The sequence below is a fragment of the Nyctereutes procyonoides genome, unplaced genomic scaffold, assembly GCF_905146905.1.
Source record: "Nyctereutes procyonoides isolate TBG_1078 unplaced genomic scaffold, NYPRO_anot_genome, whole genome shotgun sequence".
NCBI classification, from domain to species: Eukaryota; Metazoa; Chordata; class Mammalia; order Carnivora; family Canidae; genus Nyctereutes; species Nyctereutes procyonoides.
The window spans coordinates 22,294,494-22,318,927 of record NW_026575040.1 but is presented as its reverse complement, the minus strand read 5'-3'; the positions used below and the strand labels follow the sequence as shown (position 1 = coordinate 22,318,927).

The 24,434-nt window shown below is 38.6% G+C and overlaps 1 protein-coding gene across 5 annotated transcripts in view; it reads right to left on the bottom strand.

Moving 5' to 3' along the window:
* Positions 1 to 23,333, bottom strand: part of ATOSA (atos homolog A) — an 87,216-nt gene extending 63,883 nt beyond the window's left edge. For 2 of the 5 annotated variants that reach the window (XM_055320115.1, XM_055320121.1), the window contains exon 1: positions 21,910 to 22,360. Coding sequence is in view for 2 of the 5 variants with exons in the window: in XM_055320119.1 (XP_055176094.1) it covers positions 21,910 to 21,925 (16 nt within the window). In the remaining 3 variants the exon portion in view is untranslated. Of the gene's footprint in view, positions 1 to 11,452; positions 11,525 to 21,909; positions 22,361 to 22,396; positions 22,764 to 23,188 lie in introns of those variants that run through there. The other 3 variants (XM_055320119.1, XM_055320118.1, XM_055320122.1) reach the window with 3 other exon arrangements.
* Between the last annotated feature and the right edge of the window lie 1,101 nt (positions 23,334 to 24,434).

The window sequence follows — 24,434 nt, the reverse complement described above, 5'->3', positions numbered from 1 at the left end:
ATGTTTTGGGGGAGATAATGTCAGTGTTAAGAGAAAAACAAAGAATCAGAAAAATTCCCTTTTAGGGAATATTTCCTCTGAACATCACATAAACTAGGATAGTGTTTCTTAAGCTTTTAAGGCAATTAAAATCTTTTTATTGACATTTTTCCAATAAAATGCATTATTCGCAGTGGCTTTAGGATTTCAGTATGACAGAGGTTTGCAGGCGTAGGCAGAGGCTACAGGAGCAGCACTACTGTTTATTACTCGGATCTTTGTTTATCTGGAGTGTCTTGGGGGTAGGGAGCAGAGGCTGATGGAAATTTTGGCTCTATTAAGGCACCCCATGAGCAACATGAGGCTATTTTTAAATGAGAGGCCACAAACACTGCAGTTTCAAATCAGCCCGAGTCCACAAGATTCCTACCCCTGAAAAAGCTTCTAAGATCCCTGCGGTTTTAGAGTATACAAATAAGAGTACAAAGTACAGAACCTGTAAGAGTTAAACGTCATTATTACCATAAAGAAAGAATCGGATCATTGGCTCCACAATTAGCCAGACGGAGAGCTGCTAAGCCCTCTGAGAAATAACAGGAGGGAAGATGTGTTTGGGAGCACAAGAAGCCTGTGAGGTAAGTGACACAGAGAAGAATGGCACAGTGGAGAGAACATTAGTTTGGAGTCAGGCCAACCAACCTGGGTTCAAAACCTGAAACTGAGGGCCGCCTGGGTGGCTCATTGGTTTAGCGCCGCCTTCAGCCCAGAGTGTGATCCTGGAGACCCAGGATCGAGTCCCACAATGGGCTTCCTGCATGGAGCCTGCTTCTCCCTCTGCTTGTGTCTCTGCCTCTCTCCTCTCTCATGAATAAATAAAATATTTAATTAAAAAAACAACCTGAAACTGCCATTTACAAACAATAATACCCAATATGATTTACTAAACTACTTTGAGCTTCTGTTTTCTTATCTGTAAAATAGTCAACTCACAGGTCTATTGTGAAGGCTGAAAGGTGCTGTCTGCCAGACTGGACTTTTGGTTACTAAAGATCCTAAGCTTCTTCAAAACTTGAGAGTTTAAAAACAAACAAACAAACAAACAAACAAACTTGAGAGTTTGTGCAAATACTATTCCTCTTCTACTAGGAGTAGTCTCCCACAATCCCTTCAATTGATAAGTGCCAGCTTAAATTTCTCTTTCCCAGGGCAACTTTCCTTGATCCAAGACTAGTCTTAGACTCCCTGTACCTCCTTAGTACTTAATTCATAGAAGTTAAATAATTATTTGCAAAATGACTGGTTTAATGACATTCTCCTCCAATACCTGTAAGTGCTTTAAAGAGAAGTACTAGTTTGTTTACATTATTGCTTACCTAGCATCGTATCTGATTTATATCCCAAATAATAGTTGATTTGATTTCAAAATCATGGGAGCTAAACAGAACAAGTATTATTATTATTTTTTAAGATTTATTTATTTATGATAGACATAGAGACAGAGAGAGGCAGACACACAGGAGGAGGAAGAAGCAGGCCCATGCCAAAAGCCTGATGTGGGACTCGATCCTGGGACTCCAGGATCGCGCCCTGGGTCAAAGGCAGACGCTAAACCGCTGAGCCACCCAAGGATCCCCCAGAACAAGTATTATTATCTGCATTGTTCAAATAAGAGAATCAGTGCTGAGTTTATTTACTCAAGTCACACATCTAGAAGTCAAAGGAAATAAAAATTTTTTATTAAAGATTTTATTCATTTATTAGAGAGAGGGAGAGAATGAGTGATGGGTAGAGGGAGAGGGAGAGAAGCAGACTCCATGTGGAGCAGGAAGCCTGATGTGGCGCTGGATCCCAGGACCCATGAGAGATCATGACCTGAGCCAAAGGCAGATGCTTAACGGAGCCACCCAGGGACCCTAAAATTTTTTTTTAATTTTTTGATGAATAAGTTTGTAATTCAAAACTAATCTCTTCCACTCTCAAAAACATAAAATGAATATATAATATAAATATATTTAATACCTAAATTAAATATTATATATTAATTTATATATTAAATTACATAATTATATAAATATAAATATTATAAATTATATAATTTATATAAATATAGATATATTTAATACCTAAATTATTTTGGAATATTTCCTTTCAGTTATAACCTTCAAACTTTCTAATTAAAGGCTAATGATAGCCTCTATCTATAATCTAAAACTACTGATTAACATACAAAAAGAACTTATAAAAATTAAATTTAGTCAGGGGCACCTGGGTGGCTCAGTCAGTAGGTGACTATTGATTTCAGCTCAGGTCATGATCTCAGGGTCATAGATCGAACCCTCCATCAGGCTCCGCGCTAAGTATGGAACTTGCTTAAGACTCTTACCCTCTCCTCCTGCCCTCCCTCCTTAAAAAAATTAAATTTAGTTGAAAACATGTCATTATAAGTGAATAAAACATAAATAAATAAATAAAATAAAACATAAGACATGCCACCTTAAAAACTAAAATCCAACAAAGAGATTTAGTTAAGTGTTTCTTCTGGGCTGCCAGTTTTCCAGTTTTCCAATAAACTTCAAAATGGCACTTTACTTAATTCTGAAGAATACTTGCTTTTCCCTGCTTTTGTTTATCTTAGTACACAAAGCTATAAATGGGTATGTTGTAAAAGAATGGCATGTTATCTACTTTGTAGGTCTCAAAAGTCTACAAGTTAAGAATCTGAATAATATGAAATTCTATACTCAGTGTTAATCCTAGGTTCTCAATTCTCAAACCCCCAATCATGAAAAGCCCTGTTTTTCCCCTGCAACACATATAGCATGGTCATAACAGTGCTCTCCAAATAGATAGCTCAGGAAATAGAAGTTACTTATAATATACTAATATAAGGAAATAAATTAAAAAGGAGACCTTCCAGGCAGCCCTGGTGGCTCAGCAGTTTAGCACCACCTTCAGCCCAGGGCGAGATCCTGGAGACTCAGGATCCAGTCCCCTGTCAGGCTCCCTGCATGGACCCTGCTTCTCCGCCTGTGTCTCTGCCTCTCTCTCTGTCTCTCATTAATAAATAATAAATAAATAAATAATAAATAATAAATAAATCTTTTTTAAAAAATTAAAATAAAATAAATATAAAATGAAAAATCTCAAACATTAAATGCTTCAGATCATCTGTGCCCTACGTTAGCAGAAATAATTGGGAATAATTTGCTTTTAAGATACTTCAGAGATGGGCAGCCCCGGTGGCGCAGCGGTTTAGCACCGCCTGCAGCCCAGGGCATGATCCTGGAGAACCTGGATCGCGTCTCATGTCGGGCTCTCTGCATGGAGCCTGCTTCTCTCTGTGTGTGTCTCTATGAATAAATAAATAAAATCTTTGAAAAAAAAAGATACTTCAGAGATAATCATGCTAGCTTGGATATATGCTAAACAAAACAATATATAACTATTAGAAAAGATAAAAGAAGGTAATGATTCAACAGTTTTTATATAGGTAGGCCCATGGCTCAGGCATGGTGTTAGTCTCTTTACATACCTATCTTCTGTGACCCAGCAGCAGTTACTATCCCCAAAGAGGAGGAAACTGGCTTGTTACTTGCCCAAGTAACTAGAAGTGGGCAAAGCCAGCATTCAAGTTTAGGTCTTCCTGAATCTAACATGCATGCTCTTGACCAATCCTTCCCTTAACATCTTCTTTCTTTCTTTCTTTCTTTCTTTCTTTCTTTCTTTCTTTCTTTCTTTCTTTCTTTCTTTTTCTTTCTTTCTTTCTTTCTTTCTTTCTTTCTTTCTTCTTTCTTTCTTTCTTCTTTCTTTCTTTCAAGATTTTATTTATTTATTCATGAGAGACACAGAGACAGAGAAAGAGGCAGAGACACAGGCAGAGGGAGAAACAGGCTCCATGCTGGGAGCCCGACATGGGACTCAATCCTGGGTCTCCAGGATCATGCCCTGGGCTGAAGGCAGTGCTAAACCGCTGAGCCAACCGGGCTGCCCCATCTCCTTTCTAATATACATTTCCATAAGGCAAATATGGCATCATACAAGAATAAAATTTAATTATAGAAATCTCAACATTTTCCATTTATTACTCAATAAGTACTCTTACAGCCCCATTATACCTCAGATCTGTCACTGATACATTACCCATAGTACAGGAAAACAGGATTTGACTGCTAAACAGGAAGCTAGGCCATAGGTATGGTGTGATCACTACTACATGAAGACGCAATAAAAGATTCAATCTGTGAAACTTCACTACTTCATGATTATAGATCACATACATCATCCAGAGAAAATAAAAGGAGAAAGAACACTGACCAGGAACCACAGATCTGGGTTCTAATTTAAACTCCACTTCTAATCAATTTTATAATCTTACGTACTTCTCTGAAATTGCTCATTTCTAAGTTAGGAATCCTTTTTTCTTTTCCTTTTTGCCTGCAATGTTGGTTTGTTGTTAGGATCAAATAGCATAGGATAAAATGACTTTGAAAACAGCAATGTTCTACACACATAGAATATCACCTTCCCTGGTGGTCTTCTAGGGCATAGCAGTGTAAACACGCTCGCACAAAAATCAACCTCATTACTGGAATGACTCTTTAAAACAGCAAAACAAAATGAGGGAAAGCCAGAGAGTCTAGGAGTTCAAGATCTTTCTACTTAATAAGCTGTGCAAATTGAATTATGTAACCTGAGTCTATTTCTTTCTCTGTAAAAGTGGGAATAATAATTTCTCTAAGAGTTATAAATCACCTAGCCCAGGACTTGGCTCTCAAGCAATTCAAGTCTCTTCTTTTCTTATACAAACATTAGGCCTACAGAATGTTAGTAAATGGCAAATATGCACATATATACACACATACACAGATAAAGGGCAATTACTATTAATGAATAGTATACTATATTAATAACAAAAAGATAAAATTTAAATCTTCACTACTAAAGATTTATGACACTATTTTTTTAAAAGATTTTATTTATTCATGAGAGACACACAGAGAGAGATGCACAGACACAGGCAGAAGCAGGCTCCATGCAGGGAGCCCGACACGGGATTTGATCCCAGGTCTCCAGGATTACGCCCTGGGCTGAAGGTGGCGCTAAACCGCTGAGCCACCTGGGCTGCCCAACACTGCTATTTTTAAAGCTTCTTAAGTAATGCCACATTTAACACCACATTTCACAGTTCAATAATTTCCAGTAAAGACTAAATAACTAAAATTTAACATTGTTAATAGTTTTAGAAATTAGGAAATTTATGGTTTTTCTCATTAAGTCACTTTTTATTCAAAAACAAAATGTTATACTGTTAGGTCAGTACTGGGATAAATTAAGCCATAATAAGTTAATTAATTTCCACTCACACAAGGATTTCTAGCCACCATTATAGCCTAAATAATTACCCAGTGATTTCTATTCATTATGAAATGGTACAAATTAGCTAAGTGGCCAAGCAGCAATCCAAAAATACTGTTTTTAAGAACTAAAACATTTCTTAAAATTAAAATATTAAAAAAGTACCTAAGAGACTTAATTGAGTTTCTCATCCTTCAAAAGATTTTGGGTTATGATGACCTAGATTAGCTCCAGGAGCAGAGCCTTGTTTACAAAATCTCAGATCTTGGAGAGAAGAAAATGTTCTAGCCTGTTTTTTGGCATCATTCCTACTACATTGTTTAAAATGAGCTAGAACAGGGGTTATTTATAATCTAAGCTATTGGACAAACACTTTGTCTAATACTATCTTGTACACATACTAGTCTGACTTAAGTATGAATATCAGATATAACAATTCACTTTAATATCCTATAATTCTCTTTATAAGTGATTATCATCATTACATAAAACATGTGCCCAGATGCATGTGGGTTCCTCTTTACCTATACCCATTATTTCTTTAAATACAAGTTCTAAGATGCTGTTAATCTCCTGCTGTTATATTGTAAAGAATGCTATGTTTAATTCAGTCTTAAAATCTAGAGCAATCATGAATTTTTTTATTCTGCTAAAAACCATGTTTTACTAAAAGTATCTCAATGGAAATTAATGTTATCTTACACTCATTTGTCCCTTTGACAATCGAACTTTGTGAAATAAGAATGCTTTATAGATAAAGAAACTGAACCTTAAAGATTAAGGCAGCTGATGGATTACCTAGTTCAATCACCTAAGCCAGGTTTCATTCATAGTCCTATGTTTTTCTTTTTCCACAACTACCTATCACTGGTACTTTACCTCTATTACTTATGCCAAGTCATACAAATGACAGATTCTATATTATAAATTTTGGACAACGTCAGCAGAAAGCTGGTAAAGTGAAACAGTTATATAGAATTAAATAAACCTCATGTAGCTTTAAGAAAGACAATTGTTAAGTCTGCAAAATTTGCTTGCATTTTTAAAAATTTGCTAATTTCAGACTATTTCATATAGTCTTATTTCCAAATAATATGACTAAACTATCTGGCTACCTTTAACACCTCGAATGCTAACACATCTAAAACTGAGTTAATTTTCCTCTGAACAGGATTCACCATTATTATTCCCAACTCCCTAAGCTTACAAACTTTGGAAACAATTGAAAATAGCCATTAATTATGTACTTATTAAATGCCTGGCACAACCACTTTATTCAGGTTGTGTCATTCTAACAAAATCAGGCTATGTCATTATGAAAAACCTATGAAATGAAATTACCTCAATTTCCACCAATGAGGAAACTGAAGCTCAGAGAAGGTAGGTTTTGATGGTTATACAGAGCAGGTGACAAAATTAGAACCTGAATCCAAGTCTTTCTAGTTCTTCTAAATGTGAAAACAATCCATAGGATTAAAAGTGCTGTCAAATTAATTTAAAGGATTGAAACTATCACTTTCTTTTTAAATAAAATGGGAAAAACAAAATATCAGCTACTACCACAGAACAAGACTAAATAATGACTTCTGTTTAGGGGGACAGAGTGTTAGGTTGGAGCAGCCATCCCAACACTTGGTCTGTAACAGTGGGTTGATTAAAAAAATGTTAAAGCCACTTCTCCATGTGATACTCTCTCTTAATTACCACAATCCCCTGCCATGTCCCAAAAGGTATTTGGTTCAACCTTATCACATTCAACCAACATGGACTTTGGAAGTACACATTAAAGGCTGATATTAAGTTTGAGAGGCACCTAGGTGGCTCAGGGGTTGAGCGTTTGTCTTTGGCTCAGGTCATGATCCTGGGGTCCTGGGATCGAGTCCCACACCAGGTTCCTCACGGGAAGCCTGCCTTTCCCTCCCTCTGCCTATGTCTCTGCCTCTCTGTGTCTCTCATGAATGAATAATAAAATCCTTCAAAAATAAAATAAATAAAATAAAATAAAATAAAATAAATAAAAGGCTGATATTAAGTTTCATTTTACTAAATAGAGTTTTAAAAAGAAGTAGTCGGGATCCCTGGGTGGCGCAGCGGTTTGGTGCCTGCCTTTGGCCCAGGGCACGATCCTGGAGACCCGGGATCGAATCCCACATCGGGCTCCCGGTGCATGGAGCCTGCTTCTCCCTCTGCCTGTGTCTCTGCCTCTCTTTCTCTCTGTGTGACTATCATAAATGAATAAAAAATAAATAAATTTATAAAAAATAAAAAGAAGTAGTTGCTGGAGATTTACAATCAAAACTCATACACCTCACATGCTGCCAGTTCTATAAATCCTTCTTTATTAGGAAATGACACTACACTACCAGAGACACAAATGCTTAGAGATATTTAAAGATTCAGAATGTACAAATTCTGTAATTTATTGTGTATAGCTTTTTGTGGAGAGGTAGACAGTTGTTTTTTTCCCTCATTTAAATGCTACAATCTTTTTTTTTAAGATTTTATTTATTTATTCATGACAGACACACACACAGAGAGAGAGAGAGAGAGAGGCAGAGAGAGAAGCAGGCTCCATGCAGGGAGCCTGACGTGGGACTGGATCCCAGGACCCCAGGAACAGGTGCTGGGCTGAAGGCGGTGCTAAACCGCTGGGCCACCGAGGCTGCCCACAATCAATCTTTCAAAGCTGTTCATTTTCAACATTATTTTAGTTAATACAATGATGTCACCCAGAAACCTGGTGAAAAGTACTTATCATTGACTGCCTCAATAGTTTCTAACCTTTTGGACAAGGAAGGTTTTAGTTATTACACTGACTAGGGGGCAAAATTAAGAAGGCCTCATGAACTGAGCACTTCAACTAAAACTTGCAATTACTGAGAAATAAATTTCCATTCCACATTCTCTAAAACAAATATCTAACACACACACACACACACACACACACACACTCTACATTCAAACCAAATTTGAGATCACTACAAATAAGAGAGGGTAGTGGGATGTAGGGGTTCTACAGATCTGTGCAGGTATCTGATATGTTCTTCCTCTGGGCCACGTCCCCTACTCCCCCACCTAAGCCTCTTTCAACACAGCACTGGGTAACTAACCCTCCAGTCTTGATCTGTCTGTTGACTCAGGAAAAAAGTCAGAAAAGACCACAACCAGAGGCCTTTCCAGAGGACAAGTTAGTTCTTACTCATCATTGCATTTCCAGCACAGCATTCAATGCATATTTGTTTCAGAGAAGAGAAGGAAAAGGATCCAAATGTCTATAAAGTTTTACTATATTTAACAATAAATTCTAAAAACGATGTTATTTTACCAATGTTATGTAATCGTTAATTTATCACAGAAGGCATTTTTCTTAAGAATTCAGATGACTAAAAAAAAAAAGAATTCAGATGACTTTGAATAAAAACATTTTGTCAAAATATGTGATTTTGATAAAAACATCTCAGAAACCAAGCATTTCTGAAACAAAGTTCAAGTGTTTTGTACTAAATCCAAGTGAGCATTCCATGTTGTTAATTCCTTGATTTAAACAAGAGTCCACACAAATTATAAAATATTATATGTAATATCCTACAGAACACAGCTGGGGCAAATGATCTACCTCAAGCTATACTTAAGCTATTTTAATACAGAAAGAAATAGGAGTTACAGAGTGTGCTAGAACACCAAAATGGCTAGTAATTAGGGTGACCATAAAATTCTTTGTATAAACAATGACACATTTAGAGTGAAGGAAGACAATTGTGAAATAGGATTAGACAGAGGTAACAGGTATAAACCATGACCATCCCAGGGAGCATTTTCATCTGATCCACCAGGAAAATATGAATTTCGTGGTAAAATGGTTAACTCAAATTACTTGATTTTTCAAATTACTTTAATTAAATAAAAATGTTTTTATTCCCTAAAACTATTTCAAAATATAAAATTTATATTTTATATTTGAAATAATTTATACTAGTCAGTTATTCAAATGCTTTTAAAAAAAAGTCAGCTATGTACAATTCACTGCATCCTACCACACTTCTGTCTGAAAGGAGAAAGGAAAATACAGTCCTCATCATAAGGTACTGATGGTGATTAAGCATACAACAGGCACTTAAATGTTTTTTCAAGTGTCTGATAAATGCCAACTCCCTACCAACTACTGTCACAGGTGTGAGGGAAGAAGTCAGATATGTCCCAACCCTTGGAGAACAAATATTCTAGTAAAGGAGACTATCTAAAATAAGCAAATGAAGGAAATACAAATTATGGTATATGGGGGATCCCTGGGTGGCTCAGTGGTTTGGTGCCTGCCTTCAGCCTCGGGCGTGATCCTGGAGTCCCGGGATCGAGTCCCACGTTGGGCTCCTTGCATGAAGCCTGCTTCTCCCTCTGCCTGTGTCCCTGCCTCTCTCTCTCTCTGTGTGTGTGTCTTTCATGAATAAATGAATAAAATCTTTTTTAAAAAATTAAGGTATATGTTCTTTCAGCTCCTAAAGCATGCCAGGTTCTTTCTAAATTCAAGATCGTTGCACATACTACTCCTCTGGCCTAGAATGTTCTTTCCCTCAATCCTTACATAATTGCCTCTTTCACATCCTTGCCTTACTCTCCAAGAGGCCTTATTTAATCATCCTAACCAAAGATACTTTTCCCGGCCCTTGGTTAGTCACCCTCTTAGTCCTTGTAGGTTCCTTTGTAGAACATTTGCAATATATACCTATTAGGGTGCTTGGGTGGCTCAGTCAGTTAAGCATCTGACTCTTGGTTTCGGCTCAGGTCCTGATCTCAGGGTGGTTGAAATCGAGCGCTGAGTTGAGCTCTGCACTCAGTGCAGAGTCTGTTTGATGATTCTACCCACCCTGAGCCCCTACCTACCTCACACTATCCTCTCTCTCAAATAAATAAATACATCTTTCTAAAAACTGTACTTATCTTATTTTTGAAGAAATGTTAATACATTAATAAGTAACATTTTACCATTTCTTCATAATCAAATACTATTCTAAGCACTTTACATGGATTACTTCATTTAATCACTATGATAGCCCTTTAAGTACTATAGCTATCCCTGTTTTTCATATGATAAAATTAAAGACAGATTTTTCTCTGTATTTCTAAATAATAAGCTTATACTACTAATTCTTGATGTTTAAATTTGACATTATCTCTAATTTCTAATTTCATTATATTCTTTTTACCATCCCATTTCAAGGATGAAAGGTCTTTCACTTTGAGACTATTACCGTTGACTTTCTTCTATTCTATTTGGAGAATAATGTTAATATATAATCACCTAGTCTTTGTTTCTTCCAAGTTCCTTGAGGAAGGCTGATTGATCATTATGTCATTTCTGGTGCAGAACCTAGAGGCAGTTGTGCTCTTGCTAAAGGTAGAAGTGCAGACACACTAGACTGACTAGCAGGAAATCTGAGTTTTACTTTCATAGTTGGATAGGTTACTTCTTTTTCTCTGGGTCTTGTTTTCCTACTGTAAAAATGAAAGAGACTCACACTTTGTAATGACCTTTCCAACTCTGATTTCTAGCAACAGCATGATTTTCAAAGTAATTTCAGAATAACAAAAGGATTTTAGTGTCCTGAGCTCTTGGTAATGGAATTTAATCTGTACCACTGTGTAACCTGAGGATTTTTTTTCACTGTTCGCTATTCAGAGTTCCCTGGCAGATACCTGAACTCTGTAACAGAAGCTAAAAGAAAAAGCACAGATCACAGTTGTTATATACTGGACTGTAGAACTATGCCTCCAGGACCAGCATTTAATGGACAAAATAATTACTGAGATTTGAATACACTTCCTCAAAAGCATAGGTATATTCCTTATCCCAACTTCTAAATGAGTTATCTAACTTAAGAACACACATTTCAGACAATTTTGAAGGAGTTATGAATGACAGGATCTAAGATTTCCTGCTTTGTGCTTTCTACTAGTAATACATTGAACAAATCCCTCCTATGGCCAAAAAAAATTTTTTTCCTTGAAGCTTTGGTGTGAAAATGTTTATTTTGTTGGGTAGCGGGGAGAAGACATACCCATTCCCTCCTTAACAAAGGTAGGAAAGCTTATTCAGTATTGGGGGGGAGGGGGATCTCCTTACTCCCATAGTTCACATGTGGTTGGAAGGTACAAAGGCCTCTAATCCCAGAGTTTATGACGTTTCTGCCAGCAAATGTCTGAAATGAGAGAAAAATTTCCAAATTTATCCTGTTTTTCTCCTATTTGTTATAACACAGAGCTGCTTTAAAATAATGTAGTTTAACTATTCTGACAAAAGAGGATCATAAAACAATAGCTATGACATTGTAATATTATGTACATGTTAATACTCCCAAGAATTTTCATAAAAGGGAACACTAATCCCTCATATATTACAAAGAATGGTGGCAAAGGAAAAAGAAAAAATTAGCCAACAGTAGAGATGAGTGTCAGGTAATTTTTAGAATACCAGGTCATAATATAAGTTTGAGAGCTAAAAACTGATTTAAGACTGCCAGATACTCAATAGTAATTCTTTGCTTGCTTACAATGAAATTAAATAATACAAATATACTCTCAAGAGCACCTGGCTGGCTCAGTCAGAGGACTCTTAACCTCAGGGTTGTGAGTTTGAGCCCCATATCGGGTATATAGAGGTTAAATAAATAAAACTTAAAAAAAAAAAAAGAAATATACTGCCAAATTATTCTTCCAAAAAGTTCTCTTCAATCAGACCAAACTACTTAATGGTGCCCCTCTATCAAGCGAATGAAGCTCGAACCCCTTAGTGTGACATTCAAAACCCTAATTTTCCTCATTTGTAAGTAAGCCCTACAATTCATGTTAGTCTACCTGCTATCCCTTAAAACATCTTAATTGCTCAGATTGTCCTCTCTTCCAGTCCTCCCTGCCTAAATCTCTTCCACCTATCTCAAACTCCCACCTATCTAACCCAAACATAACTGTCTTATGTCTTTTAAGGCTCAACACAGCTGTTGCCTCTGATGGATCTGTGCCATGAAATTAATCACTCCAGCTGAAATTCATTATTTCCTACAAAGTCTGATGGTATGCATTTTTACCAGTCAATTATCAAGTGTCTTATGTTTATGTAGTTATTTCATTTGATTCTCTAGTAACTTTGAGAAGTGGATATAAATATTCCCAATTAGAAACAAAAGCTGATACTGGAAAATTAATCCGTAGAGTTACAAAACTAACGGGGGAAAAATGAATAAAATTTTCCAGTGATAAACACTTTTATGGGGACGCCTGGGTGGCTCAGCAGTTGAGCGTCTGCCTTCAGCTCAGGGCATAATCCTGGGAGCCGGGATGGAGTTCCGCATCAGGCTCCTTGCAAGAAGCCTGCTTCTCCCTCTGCCTGTGTCTCTGCCTCTCTCTCTCTCTCTCTCTCTGTCTCTCATGAGTAAATAAATAAAAATCTTAAAAAAAAAAAAGACTTTTATGGCATATCACAAAGATACTAAAATTCATGCAACATTCGCTTAATAATAAGTATTTATTGAGCAGCTACTAAATGTCAAGCATCAGTCCACATATGGGGAAACACAGCAGTGAATAAACATCATTAAGTCCCTACCTTCATGAAGCTTACATTCCTACTAGGGAGAAAAACAAAAAAGTAAATAAATAAATACAGAACACCCAGTCAAGCAGCGATATGAAGAGAGTAATGCAGTGTACAGAAAAAAATAAAAGAGCTGTGCTTTTCATAGGATGGTTGGGAAGGCTTCTTTGAGGAGGTGACAACTGAGCACAAAGTCAAACGGAATAAAGGACAGGGTCATGAGACTTGTATTTCATAAGGGGACAGCAAATGTAAAGGCCCCACAATATTAATATGCTTGTGGTGACTGAAGAAAAAGACCAATGTGCCAAGACTACAGGGATATTAGAATACTAAAAAAAAAAAAAAATGAGATCAGAGAGGTAGCCTGAGGCTTTAAAAACATAATTCCTCTCAATTCAAATCTTTTCAAACAGAAAAAATCTTGGAATTTCATCAATACTCATTATTCTCTTAAATCTATTTTGTCCAAGTAACTTTTTGTTTAAAGCTAAATAAGGAAAAAAAAATCTGCTAATATCTTAATTGTCCTATATACATGACCTGATTTTTTTTTCCCCAAACAGCAGTACTTCTATGCACTTCTACCTTTACATATTCTCATGATATGCTCTAAAACCTTTCTAAATGTTGTTCAACATCAGGGTTTAACTTCTTTTCTGTAATAGAAAGCAATTTGACTGAAGACTATATTGGGACAACTTGGGAAATGTGAATCTAAACTGTATATTAGATATTAGCATTATGCCAGTGTTTGATTTCTTGAGTATGATAAATGTACAGCAGGTACGTGGAAGAATGTTCTTACTTTTAGGAGGTACATGCAGTGGTGTGATGGCAAATGTCTAACAACTGGCTCTAGAGAGGGCAAAAAAACCTGGTTTGTAGTATTGCCAATTTCCATGCTGTAAATGGCCACTAATGAGGATTACAAGCAACTAAATTGATACAGAAATGGGAAGAAATGTACATGGTCAGCTTTCACATACTGATACTAGTCAGTTCTATGTTGAAGTACTCAGGGTTGAAGTGTCATGTCTACAACTTACTCTCAAATTATAAAAACAAAAAATAAAAATGAAACCCCCCCGTGTCTACCTATCTAATCCACCCACTTACCTATTGAAATATAAAACGAAGGTGGTAAGGTGTTCATAATTAACCTATGAGAAGGTATTTCATTAATTGTATGATTCTACCTTTCTGTGGGTTTAAATTTTTTAAAAATTAGTATAGGGGCAGCCCAGGTGGCTCAACGGTTTGGCGCCACCTTCAGCCCAGGGCGTGATCCTGGAGACCTGGGATCGAGTCCCATGTCAGGTTCCCTGCATGGAGCCTGCTTCTCCCTCTGCCTGTGTATCTGCCTCTCTCATGAATTAAAAATAAATAAATAAAATAGGTATAAATTATAGAGAAAGCAATGTAGGAAGTTTAAAGAAATCCTACAGCCAATTCTCTCATGAAATGATTAAGAGTTTTATGCATCAGTATCCTTTCATCAAGTACACCAAATATGATATAGAGCTTTAACCTGAAGTTGTTTTTAAGTATAACATCTCTTGGGACGCCTGGGTGGCTCAGCAGTTGAGTGCCTGCCTTTGGCTCAGGGCGTGATCCTGCAGTTCTGGGATTGAATCCGGCATTGGGCTCCCTGCATGGGCCCTGCTTCTCCCTCTGCCTAAGTCTCTACCCTTCTCTCTCTCTCATGAATAAATAAAATCTTAAAAAAAAAAAAAAAAGCATAACATCTCTTAAGGAGGATACTTGTTATGATGAGCACTGGGTGTTATACTATAAGTAATGGATCGCTAAATTCTATTCCTGAAACTAACATTACACTGTATGTTAACTAACTAGAATTTAAATAAAAATTTGAGGGGAAAAAAAGGACAACAAAGGACATCTAATTCAATAAATATAATAGCAGGAATCCCTGGGTGGCACAGCGGTTTAGCGCCTGCCTTTGGCCCAGGGCACGATCCTGGAGACCCGGGATCGAATCCCACTCGGGCTCCCGGTGCGTGGAGCCTGCTTCTCCCTCTGCCTATGTCTCTGCCCCTCTCTCTCTCTCTGTGTGACTACCATAAATAAATAAAAATTAAAAAAAAATAAAATAAATATAATAGCAGCTAACATTAATTGAACACTTTAGATAGAGTAGTCAGAGAAAGCCTCTGTGAAAAGTGACATTTAAGCCAAGATCAGAAGGATGACAAGGAGCCATCAATTTGATGCATGTAGCAAAAGGCTTTTTAGGCAGAAGGAATAGTCCATATAAGGCCCTGAATGGTAGTCAAAAACCTACAAGGTAACCTGTAGGGCTGGGTATGGTGGACAAGGAGAAAAAAAATGCAAAAGGCCTTATTACAATTTTATGGGAGGAGTATCTTTTATATGAAAAGGAAAATATGAAAAAAAAAACCCTCAACTTATATTATAGCAAAGTATTATTAGTATTACACATCAATTGTTGTCTAATATTTTGACTTAATACTGGCATTGTGACCCAGTCTATACTGTTTCAGTTTATTATGAAAAATCTGATAAGATGAATGAACTATTCTGATTTTTCATCCATTTGAGCAAAGACAGAATTAACTATTGACAAATTGACTTTGGTTTACATACTGAAAAAGAAGTACTGTTTCCAGGTACAACAATTCTGCTTTTACACTACAAAAAAAAGATCAATATTAAGTTAGAATTCTAAGTTTGATATTACCGCAGTTTTTTAATATTACCTCAGTGTTTTTAATATCCTCAGCCTCAAATGGGAAAAAAACATTCCCATAACTAGATACTAGACTGAAAAGAGAAAAGAAGTAAATATGTAAAATTTTCTTCATTTAATCCTTTTTTTCTATACTTACTTACAATGTAGCATGCTCAGTTTGCATGGGTTTCTTCACTTTTTCAAAAGGAAATCACCTTTTAAGTCATGCTCGCTATACACACCTTAGCCTCTCAAGTCTACCTTCCAATTTTTTTTCTCATGCTTCAAAGAAATGACAGTGTTCCATCCACTGAATCATTTCCTTCTTATTAGATGACTAGCAAAAACAGACAGGGAATGGCTATATCAATCCTGGTAGTATCTAATTTCAGAAGTTCTATCAAGCCAGCAATTATTTAATAGCTACTGACGTATCAAGACCCAAAAGTGTAAATGGATGATAGACTAACCGTAACTTTTGACTTGAAATCACAGTAAGTATATGTGCAGTTGAATTAACTCCTTTCTTTTGTCCTCCCCATCTTTCTCTAAATAACTGACTTTTAAAAGTATGTCTCATAATAACAAAAGCAGTTCAGGTTTGAATGTTTACTATGTACCAGCCACAGTTCTAAGCACCTTAAATACAGTTATTTAATACTAAAAATAACCCTAAGCAAGGTACTACTACTTCCCCATTGTAAAGATGAAGAGAGTGAGGCAAAGAAGGTAAGTTTTCCAAGATCACAATGCTTACCCAGATTTAGTGTTTTCTGGAGGCCAGTTTGGTCCCAGTATCTTATAACAATTTAACATTACTCACTGCTACCAGTCAGAGGATTAAGAGTATATACTTGAGCCTGCTTCAAAGCTGGCAAGCCCTCTTGTTAGCTGTGTAACCTTGGGTAACTTACCAAATGTCTCTCTGACTCAGTCTCATTGATTTATAAAATGGTGGTGACAAAAGCATCTACTTCCCTGAGCAACTGTGAAGATTAAATGAATTATACATGTAAACTACTTGGAACAGTGCCTGGCACATAGTATACACAACAGTTAGCGGTTATTACTAATATTACCACCACCACCTCCACTTGGGAATTTAATAAAAGGCTGCTCTACTTAATCTAGTCAACATTTCTTTTCCTCAGACATGTCATTTCTGGCTAACAATGAATTATTTTAAGCAAATAAACAAGGCAACTAATTCCCTTGCTACTTTTTTTTTCTAGGTCTTACCACGTCTTTCCTCCTATTTCAGTTGCCTAGGAAGCAATTGCCTGAGGTTAACAGGGTTGCCTTAAACCCTAGGTAAATTCATAAACTGCTGTAATACTAACTCTAAAGTGCAATTTATAATACAATAAAAAGGAGAAGAGGGGAGTCTCTTAGTTAATTAGGCTGTAACAAAATACCATAAAGTGGCTTATAAACAACAGAAACTTATTTCTCACAGTTCTGGAGCCTGGGAGATCCACAAGGCACCAGCAGATTCAGAGTCTGGTGAGAGCTGGCATCCTCATTGATGCCTCTCTTTTCACTATAACTTCAGATGGTGGAAGAGCTTTCTTGGGCCACTTTTATAAGGGCACTAATGCTATTCATTAGGTCCCCACCCTCATGACCTAATCACCTTTCAAAGGCTCCACCTCCAACCATCATCATTTCCTGGGGTTAGGATTTCAACACATGAATTTGGTGGGGGGAGGAGACACAAATATTTAATCTATTATAATAGGAAAAAACTAAGACAGTACTCCTCTCAGTTTTAACTTTAAAAAACATTTAATAAAAAAAAATAATAAAAAATAAAATAAAATAAAAAACATTTAATTGGCTTTTTGTTTGTGGAACAGGTTTTACACTAGTGTTTAAGAATCATAAATGCAGGGATCCCTGGGTGGCGCAGCGGTTTAGCGCCTGCCTTTGGCCCAGGGTGCGATCCTGGAGACCCAGGATCGAATCCCACGTCGGGCTCCCGGTGCATGGAGCCTGCTTCTCCATCTGCCTGTGTCTCTGCCTCTCTTTCTGTCTCTCTGTGACTATCGTAAATAAATAAAAATTAAAAAAAATTAAAAAAAAAAAGAATCATAAATGCTATACTATGCATTCAAATATAAATTGAAAGATATGCTTATTAATTTGTTGATGATTTACTAGATTTTATAAACCTTAGTCTTTTGTAACTGTTGGATAAGCTCAGATAACATTCTTAGAAATGTCTGATGAAAAAATTGTTTCTAACCAAAGCACAAAGCATTGCAAGCTGACATTTATCTTTTAAATTAAAGAGATTTTTATTCTACTTAGGTTTTCATACAATACCATAAATTTAGGACTTCAGAAATACCACACATTTATAACACAAATAATTATCAAATGTTAAAAACATAAAACATTGCCATTGTTTCCATGCAAAAGCCACACTTCAGACTTCTTATACCGGGCATTCAATATCTATCTGGGACCAGGTCCAAACTTTGCATCCTTAGGTATAAGATAGACTAACATTGTTGAACCTCCCAGCTGCCCAGCTCTGGTCAACAGTTAATGCATTTAAGAGATTTTAAAAAAATCTATTCCCAGAAAGATTAGTCCATTCATTCCACCACTTACATTTTAAGCTAATAAATGATAGCATAAAGAAATTATACATATATGTAAAGCATCCTTTCATAGCTTTTATATTTTATCAGATGACTATATATTAAGAGCCAATGAAATATGCTTGAGCCTTAACAGATTGAACTATGAATGCTAAACAAGAGTATGAGGTTATTGTACATGATTATTTCCTTTCCTCTGCTGAACATTATTTTCTAACTGGCCAACCATTAGGCATCTAAAATGTCTTAAAATGATAAAAGGTACCACTGATTTAAAACCTACTATGTGCTAACCGCTGTCATATTTCTAACAACTATGAGAAATTAGAATTACTCCCATTGTACACAGAACCTGGGACTCTCCAGGATTAAGTAATTTGATGAAGATTACCTAGCTAGCAAGTAATGGAACAAGGATACAAACATAGGTCTGATCCCAAAGCCTGTGCTCATGATAACATCAAAGACTCATCTTTGGCTGCATTGCCCAAGTAATGTTATGTAACTATGTGAAAATAATTTTTTTTTTTTTTTAATTTTAACAGACCCAAGTGGCTCAGTCTGTTAAACATCTGACTCTTGATTTCAGCTCAGGGTTGTGAGATTCAGCCCCTGTGGGGCTTGGTGCTGGGCTGCTCCGCCAGGGACCTATTTTAAGATTCTCTCTGCCCCTCCCCCACGATTTTTTTTTTAAACCTCAGACTATGGTAAAATACTATTAACTACTGTGAAATGTAGCCATTGTCCTACATAATAACATCTTAATTATCTGAAAGTTCAGTAGGAGCTCTCCTGACTTCTCCCTCATCAGTCAGCAAGATCCACAGCCTCCAAAAAAGCAAACTGGAAGACAACAGCAGCAAATAAGGTACTTTCTAGTTGTCTGCACATTTCTATTTCTACTAGGAGTTGCATGTTTAGACTCTGGTGTTTGTTCTCAAAAGTTGTTTATGCCACCCTATTTATAATTAATTCATTTAAATATCATATGAACCAAAATAAATAAATAAATAAATAAATAAATAAATAAATAAATAAATATCATATAAACCAATGAAATGAGTACAAAAAAAGTATTTCTGTGAAAACTGCTAAATGCCTTGGAAAGAACACATTTGATGAGCATATATATTTACCTCTCCTTCCAAAACAAATTCCCTGTTGACTTCTGTGTACATAAGACACATAAAATTGTGTGAAATTTAACAAATAATTGTAAAATGTTTTTAAAATGTAAAAGATACCATTCTCAGATTGCTCTGCAAAGTCTTATTCCACTTTTAAGAAGTCAAAACTAGAAATCTTAGGTATATATTACTGGTGTGATTTATACAAGAAAGATCATAGGTAACTGAAAAACAAACTCCACTTCACCTCCAAGAAGAACCTGGAGCATGGATAAAAGGACAGGGCAAATAATTAAACCCATTATTTTTATGGTTCCTCACTTAAACCAGACTTTTTAAACTAGCCAACCAGCTGCTTATTGAGAATAAACTCTCTGGAAACATAGCTGTACCCCATTAAGCAAATATCTCAGAGTTTCTCTCTACAGTGGAATTCACCTACTTTACTCAGAGTTCTGAAAGAAATCTAAAGGGTTCTCCTATTTACTCTTATTTTATAGAGAACTCAGTGTTAAGTGTGGTTACTGAGTAAGTTCTCTAGCCCAGAGACTAAAAGCATTTAAATTAAAAGGAGGGAGGAATAAACATTTTAACAAAGACTGTTGACAGCATGAGAATTTATAATCAGATCTTACCAAAAAAAAAAAAAAAGTTCATAAATTTAAATACCTCTGCAGGGCATTTCTAGCACTATTTTAGAGGTCTAGCCACATAACATGATAACAACTGAAAAATATATTTTTGGCACTTAAAAAGTAAAGTTTTAATTATACAGAAAATTCATAGTTTCTTAATCACCAATGTAGAAAAAAATGAGATATTACTGTCATCTAGCTAAGTATTGCCCATCACTGTGCCTTTCCAACTGCAGTCAAGAAATCAATTCAGTGGGTTGTGACAGCAAATTTTAAAACAGAAAACAGAACAAGACCACACTCACATAGTAAGAGTTAAATATGTTTTGTGAAAAGTTCATTTCTGTTTACCTATGCTATTTTGCAAAGTAAAAAATATTACTTAAAGGCTACGGGCCTAAAAACCCATATTATTACTATTATGAAATATAGTCTCAATACCAAACTTGCAATTCCATCATTTTTACATCATAATGCTAAAGAAAGCTATAATTTTAAGGAGAAAAAAGTCACTTCCTTATGAGTCTTCATGAATAAATGCATTTATTTTTCTTAGTAATCACTATTTATGTACGTGTAAATATATATACATATATATGTTTTATTGTGTTTGGTACTAGTTTTGGCTAAAATAGAGACGTGTACAAATATTATTTTTTAAGCTTACAACCTTAAAGCAAATTTTAACAACAAAAAACCCAAAACAAATAGCAACTTTGATTTATTTGCTTGTTTATTCTGACATGCAATTTACTGATCTTGGGGCCATTTTTCGAAAGTCACTGATGTAATCTCAAAGTCTCAACTTGGCATTTTACACAAGCAACCTCCTTAGTAACATTACACTTGATAGTACTTCATGCATATGTAGCCGATTTTAAGAAACACTTAAAACTAATTTAAACCATTAACTTAAGAAGGAAATATGGCTTTCTCCACTTCTTTCTAGGGCAACTTAAATGTATTACCAAAGACGTATTTTAACTAGAGAAGAAAATTTGTCTTTTAATACACTTTTTAAAAAGTATGGAAATATTAACCAGTTTATTACATCTTTTTTAAAAAGAGCAATTTAATTCATAGGAGGATAAATTAACATTTCCAATCCTAAAGCCGCAACTCTGTCATTTAGTCGAGCTCTCTACCAAATACAATAATCCTCTTCTAATAATGTTCCTTGGAATCAAACCTCCATCTGACTGAAAAGCCTTCACGCCTAACTACTTCTATATTAATAATCTTCTAAACTTGGTCCTTGCCACTAATCAAAGGAAGGTTGATAAATTAGTCTTTATTCCTTTGAAGTCCTTGCAAAAGACAGAGTACACATTATTCCCATAAATCCTGAAAATACAAGTTTGGAAAGGAAATGGCACACTTACTTATACTGATATTTACCTAAGGCCCTGAAGTACTTTGCAAACTTTTGGTCTGCCTAAAGCACAAAAATCAGCTTAAAAAAAAAAAAGGCAATAATCATAATAACATATGTCACCTCTGTCTTCAATTTTCTAAATTTATCAAGTTCGAAATCTCAAGTCGAAAAAGTCTGTAAACTCTAACGCTGCGGTTAGATTGACTAAAAATAAGTAAGGTAAATCTCAAATGATGTCAACTACTGTGGCAAAAGATACAAATGCTGTTCTTGATCATCTCATTTTGAGTTACCCTAGAGTATCCCTTGAAACTACTACTTTACAAACATTTTTGAAGAATAAATCCTCCCATCTAGATCCTAACTCTCCTTCCGTGCGCCCTTGTCTATCTCACCAGCTGGAACCTGTAACAGAAACAAGTAGTCATATGTACTAGGCAAAGAATTGATCCTGCCCCAGAATCAGGTTAACACTTCTAAAATGGGGCACAGGGAAAAAAAAAAAAAAAAATTCTGCTTAAGGAAGTCATTTACCTCGGTCTGGCTTCATTTTCACATTCAATTTCCACCCAGGGTGCTGTGAAATACACTTGTGGGTCTTTCCACAGGCTTGCCGCTGATGCTGTGGCTACTGCTCCGTTTTCAAAACGCTAAAAGAGACCAAAATAAAATTAATCGAGTCCCGCTCTGACACCCGGGTCCTTGCAAGTAAACCTCCTGTTAACAGGCCTCTTCCTGGCACTAACTGCGGTGACAGCAACCATCGGCAGCTCTTTAAAAAAGAGAGAGAGAGAGAGAGAGAGAGAGAGAGAGAAAGCAAAACTCTGTGCACCGCCTCCCCCATCTCCCCGGGACCGAGCAACCCTCTTCCCCGCCCGAGCGCTCTCCGGGCCAAAGTGTCCTTCCTTGACACAGAGTCTCCGAACCAAAGAAAGGTCTATTTATAACCTGGAGGTACAGGCAAGCGGAGGGGAGGAGGAGGTGGGGGGGGGGGAGGTTCAAACAACACAAGCTAACTAACCCCTTTGTAAAAAAAAAAAAACACCGCTGGGAAGAGTGGCCCCTCCGCAGTGGCCGGCACGGAGATCCTCGGTCCGGGTGCCCGGGCGCAGGAAGCTCTTCAGGACCCCGGCGCCGCGCCGGGAGCTCCGCCCGCCCCGCGGGGCCTCACCTGCGCGATCACCCTCGGGCTAGCCTTCCTGCGGCCGCCGCGGCCGAGTTTACACAATAAAAGGGTCAGAAGGAAACGCGAGTCATCTCCTCGCGCCCAGCCCCCAGCCCCAAACGAACTCTACCGGGCAGTCCCGGGGGCCCCCCCGCCAAGCGCCCAGCCCGGCGCGGCCAGGCCGGAGCTCAGCCCCGGGAGCGGGGTTTACCGCCGGGCGCTCGCCCCTGCCCCGCGCAGCCTGCCCCCCCCGCGGCCCCCGCCGTCCCCCCGGGGCCCCGGATTTCCTTCAGCTCCGCCGCCCGGAGCTCAGCGCCGGCCCCTCTCCCCGCCGGAGAGTTGTTTTCATGGCTCCCTCCGCCGACCTCTGCTGACTAACTCGCTCTCGTCTCCCGTCCCCAAGCCTCCTCCTCTTGGCACTTCGCTCCGCCGCTCGCCCGGCGGCTCACATCACACCCCGCCGCAGACCCGAGGCTCCGAGAGGCGCAGGGCCGGCGAGAGCGGAGCGTGGCGCGCAGCGGCCCCCCGGGCTGCGTTAGAGGACCACGGGGGCCCGAGGGCACAAGCCCCCGTGGCCATCCACCCCCGCCTCGGCCGCCGCCTCGCTCCGCTCCCAGCGCCCAGCCCGCCCCCCTGCCCGACTCGCACCCGAGCCCCGCGGCCCCCGGGCTTCGCCCGCCCGTCGCCCCGGCCGGCCCGCTTGCCCCGCGCCTCGGCCAGCTCCTCGCCCGCCCGCTGTCTCTAGCTCTGGCGCCCCAGCTCCCGGTCCCCCTGCTCGCCCAGCTCTTTCTCTGCTGTTTGCCCTGTCAAAACACGGCCCGGGTCACGTGTCCCAACAACAGCCAACCCACCGCTCGTCACTTCCTCCCCGGCGGCCTCCGCGGCTGGCGCCCGGTTGTTATGGTAACAGCCCGCGCGCCGCGGGGCCCTAGCCCCGGGCCCGGCTCTCGGTGCAGGTGCGGGCGGCGGCGGGGGCGGGGGCGCGGCGGGGGCGCGGCGGGGGGGCCCGCGGAGCCCGGGAGGCTCGGGAGGCCCGAGACGCTGCGGGCGCCGCGACCGTGCTCCGGGCCCTGCCCGCCCTGGAAGCCCGCTGCGGCGCGACTGGAACCGGGAATCGGCGCTGCGCTATTAGAGCACAGGGTAACTGGGGAGATGTCATCCAGGGCCTGCCCCAGCCGGGGAGGATAATTATAGTCCCCCTCCTCCTCCTCCTCCTCCCCCCCCCCTCCTCCTCCTCCTTCACGGGACGTTGGCTCCGGGCTGTGGCCGGGCCCAAGTGGATTGCAGCACATGGTGGAACCCGGGTCTAAGGTGGCGGAGACGGGAGTGGGCAGCCATGCGTCAGCGAGTGAGGAGGCAAAGACCAAGAAGCCCCTGTCACCCTACATTTCCCCCAAGATCACTAGAGATTTTAGTAGGATTCGGAACCCAAGCTCCCGAGGTACTCGCTGGGCTAAAAATAACTTTTATAACGTCTAAAACACTGACTCATGGCAGGAGGACACTTTTGACACCGTGTTATTGTTGAGGAGCTGTAATTTTGTTGTCCTATAACAATGTGACATGATGACATTTCGTGTTGTGATTCGTGTCATCACTTAAACAGATGACAAGGATCTGCTGTAATTAAAAAAAAAAAAGGCAGTCTTAACGAGGGGCTGAAGCTATTAGCTACCCAGTTTAGAGACAAAGTACAGAGGGGGGGTTGTGAGCTTAAAACAGAGACAGAGAAGTACAAAATTTGCAAGGCTCTTTGGTTTCATCTGAAAAAGTGGTTTTGTTTTTTTTTTTTTTAGAAATGATTTTGCATACAAGAATCAAAACAGGAAAGTATTAGCATAGGTTTAAAGATGATTTACTTAAGTCTTTGTACTATTCCATAGTTCCCAAAATC